The 9,974-nt window shown below is 42.7% G+C and overlaps 1 protein-coding gene and 1 pseudogene across 1 annotated transcript; both read left to right on the forward strand.

Annotated features, from left to right (window-relative positions):
- Positions 1-1,443: 1,443 nt before the first annotated feature.
- LOC108438409 (keratin, type I cytoskeletal 13-like) lies at positions 1,444-5,230 on the forward strand. The gene is made up of 7 exons (XM_017716200.2): positions 1,444-2,033; positions 2,489-2,571; positions 2,653-2,809; positions 3,406-3,567; positions 3,661-3,786; positions 3,898-4,136; positions 5,061-5,230. Exons 1-7 carry the CDS (start codon positions 1,572-1,574, stop codon positions 5,089-5,091), a joined length of 1,260 nt encoding a protein of 419 aa, XP_017571689.1. The 5' UTR covers positions 1,444-1,571; the 3' UTR covers positions 5,092-5,230.
- Positions 5,231-7,436: 2,206 nt separating this feature from the next.
- On the forward strand, positions 7,437-9,696 carry LOC108438446 (annotated as a pseudogene).
- The last annotated feature ends 278 nt before the right edge of the window (positions 9,697-9,974 follow it).

Consider the following 9,974-nt stretch of genomic DNA (forward strand, 5'->3'; position numbering starts at 1 on the left):
CTTTCCTCTGACCAGACGAAACACCCAACACATTTTTGCCAGTTTCTCTCACCACCTTAGCTGTAGTTTCCCAGTCCTCAGGTAGCTCCTCACTGCCCCCAAGGGCCTGTTGCAATTTTTCCCTGAACTGCATGCAACCATCCTCCTCCTTCAGCTTCCACCATCTAATCTTTGGCTCTGTCTTCACTCTCTTCCTCTTCTTTGTTTCTAATCTCATTCTACAGACAACCACCCTATGCTGCCTTGCTACACTTTCCCCTGGTACCACTTTACATTTTATCTCCAATCTCCTTTAGTTGGCATCTCCTGCTAAGGATATAATCCACCTGTGTGCACCTCCCTCCACTCTTGTATGTCACCCTGTGTTCTTCCCTCTTCTGAAAATACGTGTTCACCACAGCCATTTCCATTCTCTTTGCAAAATCTACAACCATCTGACCTTCTGCATTTCTGTCTTTCACACCATACATACCCAGCACCTCGTCATCCCCTCTGTTCCCTTCACCAACATGTCCATTGAAGTCTGCACCAATCACCAATCTCTCCTCTCTAGGGACACCATCTACCACTTCATCCATCTTACTCCAAAATTCCTCTTTCTCCTCTAACTGACAACCAACCTGTGGTGCATATGAACTGACCACATTCAAAATCACACCATTTTTGGTTTTGGCACATGTTTTACGCCAGATGCCCTTCCTGACGCAACCCTCACCATTTATCCGGGCTTGGGCCCGGAACCAGAAGTACACAAAGTACACCCCTAATGGCTGGTTTGATTAAAATATGTAGCCAAGAGTGTTTAAAACAGAGTTTGAAGTCTATCCGGTGCTTAGAATGCTCTTTTACTACAAAGGCTGAAATGGACATAGTAAAAATATTAAAGCAAATGTCTAACGTTACTTAAGTGCTTTGAGTCATCAAAGGTAAGGCATAAATGTACTCTAAACATTTTAATGCCAACCGTGGCAGTATGCTTTATTTTACAATGAATAGGTTGAGGGAGTGATTTAAACTCAGTTATGTCAAATCCAGTCTCATTTTGGTATGTTAACTGTTATTTTACAATAAAGAACAATATATAGGTGTATAGATACAGTACACATATTAGTATGAACCATAAAATGTACTTGATTAAAAAGCTCCTTCCAAAGAAACTGGACAACTGTATGGGTTTACAAATGTGTGGGTGAATGTAGGTACATTATGAAAGTGCCTGAGGCTCCATGAGCGGTTTGTCAAACAACACTATGAGAATAATGGGTGAGATATCATGTAACCCTGCACTTCAACATAACTGCTGTTTATCAAGTCCCTTCTTGGTAGTTTTCATTTTTCTTTTTCTTTCTAGCCTTCCCACGAACCTGTATCCCACTGCTCATCATGTCCGCACTCGATTGTTTTTATTATTACAAATTTGTCTAGTTCCAAGGAATTGGCCGAAGGTGTGGAACATTACTTCAGGCCACCCACCGGATTCTTTCCTACAGGCATAAAGGGACCAGTTTCCTCCGCTCTCCACCCATTTTCCTCCAGCCTGAGCAGAAGGGAACTGAATCTCCAACAGCACTATGGCCGCAGACCTCTCCACCTACAGCCTCGTCTCCTCCACCGGTTTTATGAGGGCCAGCCCTCTGTGGACTGCCTCCAGTGGCATCCACCTGGACAGCAAGAGGGCCGGCAGCGTCTATGGTGGAGCTGGAGGCTCTGGGGTTCGTATCTCCACTGCCAGCAGCAGGAGGGCCGGCAGCGTCTATGGTGGAGCTGGAGGCTCTGGGGTTCGTATCTCCACCGCCAGCAGCTTCGCAAGTGGCTTCAACCTGTCCGACGAAGTGGACATCTCTGCAAATGAGAAGGTCACCATGCAGAACCTCAACAACCGTCTGGCCTCCTACCTGGACAAGGTGCGCTCCCTGGAGAAGGCCAATGCTGAGCTGGAGCTGAAGATCCACCAGTTCCTGGAGAGCAAGACCTCCCCTAATGCTCGGGACTACTCTGCATACTACAGCACCATCAGTGACCTCCAGGCTAAGGTATTACTAAAGTGTTGAATCATGCTACTTATACCTTACTCCTGTTTTCCTCTACCAAGAAAATCAAGTCCAAGAAAAAGTTAAAATTATCTGCAGAATTAGAAGTCTTATAAGTCCTAGATTGATCTCAACTTCAATGCATTATATCCTTCGTTAATTCTATCATGTCTTACTCTCTTACTAGAAAAGGCATCAAGACCTGAGCAGAAAAAATAGCTATGAATGTCACTTATACTGGATAATGTCTCAGCCAAAGCCTTTTATTCTTAAGCCTAAGTTTCAGGGAACCCCAGACAGTCCACACTTCTGCCATATTCAAACACCTACCAAATTGAATACTTAGCTCATATATGCTGAGAGCTAGATTAGAACAAATATATGGGCCAACTGGACGTCCAAGAGGACTGGATTACTTCAGATTTCCCCTCACATCTTTCTTTCTCTCTATTCTGCAGATCCAAAATGCCATTACAGTGAATGATGGATTCTATCTTGATATTGATAACGCCAAGCTGGCAGCTGATGACTTCAGAGTCAAGTAAGTGAACCAACTAGAAATGCAATAAAATATAACATCACAGTTTTAGATTAGCTAGATCTCAGCTTTTGTTCTGACCAGGTATGAGAGTGAGCTGGCCATGAGACAGTCTGTGGATGCCGACATTGCTGGGCTGAGGAAGGTTCTGGATGAGCTGACCTTGGTCAGGTCAGACCTGGAGATGCAGATTGAGGGTCTGAGGGAGGAGCTGGTGTGTCTGAAGAAGAACCATGAGGAGGTACTTTAGAATTTATCTTGCATGCTTTATGAGGCATGCAAAACCAGAAAGTGGTCCAATCTGATATTTTTCTTTGGATGTGACAGGGGTGTGTTTTCTATGTGGCTGAACAGCAAAAATGTGTTGAATCTGACATTTTAAGTTTCACAGAAACCAGGACTGAAGAAAGGACAGAAAGAAGTGTCCGTGGCTGAAAAACCTGCCCTTTTACAGCGAGCTTGAAAACAATCAGGGTGCTGAGCCCAGCTGTCAGCTGTTGAAACTGCATGATTGCTCTTGTAATGAAACTGAAATTTGCATTCATTGACGGTCATGGTTGTTTACCTCTGAATGAGTGTGCCTCATGAAGCATTGCTCTTTTGGACAGGGGTGTGATCTGTTTAGACTAACTTCACAGTAGTTCACACAGCAGATAAAAGTGTCCCAAATTCATTTTTTTTCTTGGGCTGTTCACAGTGTCTTTTAAATGTGGTTATACTGAAAAGATATTGTGAACAGCCCACGAAAAAATCGAAATTGGGATATTTTTATCTGCTGTGTAAATGTAAATGCACATAAACTTGCATAACACACATCTTTCACTCATTCTGTATCAGGAGCTCTTGGCAGTGCGCTCAGAGTTGGGTGGTCAGGTTAATGTGGAAGTGGACGCCGCACCACAGGAAGACCTCTCTACCATCTTGGCTGGAATCCGCGAACATTACGAAGCTGTGGTTGCCAAGAACCGCCAAGACCTGGAGGCCTGGTACCAGACCAAGGTACATTCAACCAGAGTACAGTCCATGTTTAATAGTCAGTCTTCAATGAGTTACACAGCAGAAGAATCTGAGTGTAAGATATTTTTTCTGTAGATCAAAGCACTGAGCAAAGAAGTCGCCATCAGCACAGAAACCCTCCAGACGTCCAGATCAGAGATAACAGAGGTGAAGCGCACACTGCAGAGTGTAGAGATCGAGCTGCAGTCTCAGCTCAGCATGGTGAGATCTCCCACACTTCTCCTGTATAAACACGTCTCCTATATTCTGTTTAAATGATCTCCAGCCAGTTCCAGTGCAGATGAACACTCTACCTCCTCTGTGGCTCTTTAGAAAGCGCCTCTCAAGACGACCCTTGCTGAGACCCAAAGTCGCTACGCTAGAATGCTCGCTGGGTATCAGGTGCAGGTGACCAGTCTAGAAGAACAGCTGGGGCAGCTCCGTGCTGACCTGGGGCGTCAGGGTCGCGAGTACCAGATGCTTCTGGATGTGAAGACCAGACTGGAGCTGGAGATCGCCGAGTACAGAAGACTGATGGATGGAGAGACCAGCAGCACTACCACCACGACCACGTAAGACTTTCACTGCAGATTGGAAAAGAAAGTTTTACAGAACATTTTAGTGACCAACTCCTTAACATTCCAGGTGTATTTCATACAGAGGGTTCCTATTCAGTAAGACTTTGATGCAAAACTGATGGAGCTGTTCTCAGGTTAAATAAGAAGTAAGCAATAAAACTTTGGATCCTCTGGCAGGCCCATTGCTCATTAAGGGGTCAAGGTCATGACAACCCTGGAGAAGTGGACTTTCTAGGGGGGGGACTCCAGTTAGAACCATTGAGATAAAGCAGCACTGCGTAACATTTTTGTTTAAACGGAAAGTAGTAGCAATACTGAGTTTTTCACACCACATTGTACGTCTTTACATATTAACATAACAAGCACAGGCTCCATAAGAAGGTCTGGCTCAATGTTTTGACCTCAAATGATCTCAAAATCAACATCATACTGATGAAAATGAGATAGTAGTAGATAATTCACTCACATCCTCAAAGACACTCCTTCACCGACTTTAGCTCTCTCTGAATTCTTCTTAAATGCACTCGCAAAAGTTACTCATCCAAAGCACCACCCATCTTACAAAATGTTCTCTGCAAAATGTTCGTGCAATTACACTTTTCCACCAGAGAGGTCTCCAAATCCCCAAATCCTACATAGTGTTTCTTTAATGTGAGGTTTCTTTCCAAGAAGACAGATGTTCTCCAGGAATGGTGTGGCTAAGAAATGAGCTATTACAATGAATTAACAGTCACATGGTTTAGTGGTTTAGGACTTTACTATAAAAAAACCTGCAAAACACTTCATGATGTTCATAAGGAAATTGAGATTAAAGATATTTCATCTCATTACACTTCATTTAGTCAAGTAATTGGAAATGTTAGCATGATTCTTTTCAACTAACACTGTCCTGACACACAATTCTCTTCACCCTTACAGCACCCGGTCACCTACCCCTAGAAGGTTGTGATTGCTACAGAAGAAGTGGTGGACGGTAAAGTGGTCAGTTCACCTTGAAACTTCACTATGTGACACGAAGACCTTGAGTCCTATGAAATTGATCCTAAATGCTCATAGAGATCAATAAAATCAAGAATTTAAACAATGAAGAGTGTCTGTGGTTCATTTCAGACTTAGATGCTTCACCAGCAGTTACAGAACCATTCAGGCTCTTTATTATCTTAAATATGATCTAGAGTTTTGTGTTTAACAGCTTTAAAGTAGCTTTAAAGAACAGGTTTTCTTCTTTATTTACTACTGTTTTCATATTTTATAACAATAATAATCATCAAAACTATGAAATAGTCCATATGGAATGTCAGAAATATCAGCCTTCTGTCAAACAGAGCTGTCTAAGCCCCGCCCTCCCTCATCACAACACAGCTGACTGGCTGGAATGCATTAATGAGGACAGACATTACACTAATTACCAATTAAAGAGATAATTAGGGTGATATAATAATCGTGGTTCCAACAGTACACTTTCCTACTCAAGTCCTACGTGAAGACTACTTCTATGAAAAACAACCAAGTAAATTCCTACACCAGGATCAACTGGAATAGTTATATTTGCCTTAGAAACACCTTTGAAACGTTTAAGCAGAAGTTCTTAAGATCAAAATGTCTTTAAGAAAAGCAAAAAAGCAGCTTTACAGAAAAATCTGGGTCTGAGCCCCCATGAAAAACTCCCAAGAGCAAGAGAAATAACCCCTGAGACTCAAACGAGGAACCCATCCTCCCCAGAATGAACAGAAAATAAGGTTTTACCATTAATATAAAATATTACAATAGAATAAAATGAGCGAAATTATCCTGTGATTGGACAGAAGTGTTTAGACTTAAGCCATGATAACTGATGACTACCTTTAGAGGTCTATCAGAGTAACACTGGGAAACAGATTAGTATGAATCGGTCACTTTTTCCCAGTAAAAAACATTAAAATGTGCAGACATTTGTTCTCCGTTTGCTCGTCAAATCAACACTATATGGAATTTGACAGGGGTGCACAAACTATATTTGTCTGCATGGTTTTCTTTTACCACCCGGAATACAAAAGTCCCACAGGTGCCAGAGTGGGTGGAGTTAATGTTGACAGTATGTGTTGGGAGAACTTTAGTTTAATAGGAGTTTAATAGAAACTACACAACGTTACTGCCCAGAGGAGCTGGACTTCAGCCTGACTGGACTGGAAACTTATAGCTATAATATTCAAATTTATGGCCACACAGGCTTTAAGCAACATGAAGGACCAAAAACTGATTATAGTAAGTAAGTAAAATGTATTTATCCAGCACTTTTCACAGACGTAGGTCACAAAGTGCTTTACAAAACCAAAATGCAACGTTCAACAAAAGACAAACACAAAACAAATACACATAGGATAGAAACCTAATACAGACCAATTACCCAAATGCCTGTTTAAAAAGAGAAGCCTTCAGCTGTTTTTTAAAAGAATCGATAGAACCAACAGACTTTAAAAGAGCAGGCAGAGCATTCCATAATCTAGCTGCTATAATCTCAAATGTTGGATCACCATGAGTCTTTAAGCAAGTACGTGGCACAGACAATAATCTTAGATTATTAGACCTGAGAGAGCGAGCTGATAAATGTGGGTGCAGTAAATCAGCCACATATGCAGGAGCTTGCCCATGCAGTGCTCTGTAAGTGAGAGTAAGAATTTTAAACTGGATCCTACACTCACCGGCCACTTTATTAGGTACTCCCTAGTAAAAGGTTGGACCCCCTCTTGCCTTCAGAACTGCCTTAATTCTTACTGGCAGACTTTCAACAAGGTGTTGGAAACGTTCCTCAGAGATGTTGGTTGGTTATTTGAGTTCCTGTTGCCTTTCTATCATCTGGAACCAGTCTGCCCATTCTCCTCTGACCTCTCACATCAACAAGGTATTTTCATCCACACAACTGACTGCTCACTGGACATTTCCTCTTTTTCGGACCGTTCTCTGTAAACCCTAGAGATGGTTCTGCGTGAAAATCCCAGTAGATAAGCAGTTTCTGAAATACTCAGACCAGTCCATCTGGCACCAACAACCACGCCACATTCAATGTCCCTTAAATCCTCTTTCTTCCCCGTTCTGATGCTCGGTCTGCACTTCAGCAGGTTGTCTTGACCACCTCTATATGCCTAAATACAGTGAGTTGTGGCCGTGTGATTGGCTGATTAGCTATTTGTGTTAACAAGCAAATGAACAGCAGCAGCATTCTGAATAGCCTGCAAATGACCAAGAGCAAGCATACTAAACGAAGAGAAAAGAGCATTACAATAGTCCATCGGTTGGGGTGCAAGGGGCTTCAACATGGCCAGTGCCCTAGATGTGTCTGCAAATGAGAAGGCCACCATGCAGAACCTCAACGACCATCTGTGCACTCCCTGGAGAAGGCCAATGCCGACTTCTCCGGACTACTCTGCATACTACACCACCATCAGTGACCTCCAGGCTAAGGTGTGTCTGAAGTGTTGGATCATGTTACTTGTTCTTCAAGATTTTATCTCTGGCTTTCAGAAGCAAGAAACTGTGGAAAAAGAAAGTTTTTTAATGCAAGTAGGTTTTAAGGAAAGCAAATAAGACTTAGTGGACTGCTTTAATAACTAGCATTACATAATAAAAACTCATAAGAATCTTTATGGAGATAAAACCCTAACCCTGGACGGATTTCAACCTTCAATGCCTTACTTCATTGGTCATTTTTACCATGTCTTATGCCCAGCACTAGAAAAGGTATCAAAACCTGAGCAGAATAAAACGAGTATGAATTGTACTGCATCTGAGCAAAACCTTTTATTCTTAAGATTAAGCTTTCATTAAAGGATTAGATCCTAATCCAGTCCTTGGGGAACCCCAGATGGTCTACTTTTTTGCCCTATTCAAACTCCCACCAAATTTAATACTGAGTTCTTGTGTGCTGAGAGCCAGATTAGAACAAAAATATGGGCCACCTGGATGACCACGAGGACTGGGTTGGGAACCATAGCTTCAGATTTCCACTGATGTCTTTCTTTCCAACATTCTGACCAGGTACGAGAGTGAGCTGGCCATGAGAAAGCCTGTGGAGGCCGACATCGCTGGGCTGAGGAGGGTTCTGGATGAGCTGACCTTGGTCAGATCAGACCTAGAGATTCAGGTCGAGGGTCTGAGCGATACACTGATCCATCTGAAGAAAAATCATGAGGAGGTACTTTACAATCTGATAACACTTGGCTGCTTTATGAAGCAGGCAAAAAGTTAGCCTACATTCACAGTGCAGGTAAAAGTGGTGCAGATCTGATCTTTTTCTTTATAAATGACGCAGAGGTGATATCTGTGTATCAGTGTGAACAGAAAAAACTGACGTTTTCAGTTGTGATTCAGATGCTTATATGTGGTATTGAAATATTGAATGGCACTGAACAGCCAGGGTGGAATTCATGTGACTTTTATGACAATCTAACTTGACATTCACCATAATTTCACGCTGGCCAAATGCAGCGGCAGGAGAATGAGGCTGCAGCAGCAAAGAAAAGTCTTAAAGCCAAGTTTAAGGAAATCAAGGACATGAAAAAAGGACTGTCTGTGAACAAGAAACATTCCTTTTTTACAGCGAGCTTGAAAACAATGAGGGTGTTGAGCTCAGCTGTCAGCCACTGAAACTGCTGACGAAGATGAAATTGAAACTTCTAGACCTGCATTCTTTGGCAGTTATGGTTTTTTACATCTTAAGGAGTGTGCCTTATGCAGCATTGTTCTTTTGGGCGTGTGGAGTGTGATCTGTTCAGACTAATGTGGGATACAGGTTACATTAAACAGTCATTGTGAATAGCCTAACAAAAATTGGATTAGGGCCATTTTACCTGCATGTGAACGTAACCTTAGAACTTTAAACTTGCAAAGCATGTCTTTCACTCGTTCTGTTTCAGAAGCTCTTGGCAGTGCGTTCACAGTTGGGTGGTCAGGTCAACGTGGAAGTGGACGCTGCACCACAGGAAGACCTCTCTGCCATCTTGGCCAGAATCCACAAGCACTACGAAGCTGTGGTCGCAAAGAACTGTAAAGACCTCGAGGCCTGGTTCCAGACCAAGGTACACTCACACCAGAGTATAGTCCATGTTTAATAGTCAGTCTTCAATGAGTTACAGAGCAGAAGAATCCGAATGTAAGATCTTTTCTCTGTAGAGTGAAGCACTGAGCAAAGAAGTCGCCATCAGCACAGAAACCCTCCAGACGTCCAGATCAGAGATAACAGATATGAAGCGCACACTGCAGAGTCTAGTGATCGAGCTGTAGTCTCAGCTCAGCATGGTGAGATCTCCCACACTTCTCCTGCATATGCATGTCTCCTATATTCTGTTTAAATGATCTCCAGTCAGTTCCAGTGCAGATGAACACTCTACCTCATCTGTGACTCTTCAGAAAGCGCCTCTCCAGTCTAGAAGAACAGCTGGCGCAGCTCCGTGCTGACCTGGAGCAGCAGGGTCAGGAGTACAAGATGCTTCTGGATGTGAAGACCAGACTGGAGCTGGAGATTGCCGAGTACAGAAGACTGCTGGATGGAAAGACAAGCGGCACCAACACATTGTAAGACTCTCACTGCAAATTAGCATGTGGCAAAACTAGAGAATACAAAAAGCTTTAGCAATTATGGTAAGGAATTTCTGATGGGGAACCCCAGTTAGAACCAATGAGAGGAAGCAGCACTGTGTAATATTTGTTATTACAGCTGAATGAAGTGTTGTTAGTGAGTGAGAACGTTATAAACAAGCTAAAATACGTTGAGCTGCTGCTGGGAGTCACCTGTAAAGCCTGAGGTGTCGAGTTTTTTATACCACATCGTACATCTTTATGTATTAACATCACACA

The sequence above is a fragment of the Pygocentrus nattereri genome, chromosome 27 (genome assembly GCF_015220715.1).
Source record: "Pygocentrus nattereri isolate fPygNat1 chromosome 27, fPygNat1.pri, whole genome shotgun sequence".
NCBI classification, from domain to species: domain Eukaryota; kingdom Metazoa; phylum Chordata; class Actinopteri; order Characiformes; family Serrasalmidae; genus Pygocentrus; species Pygocentrus nattereri.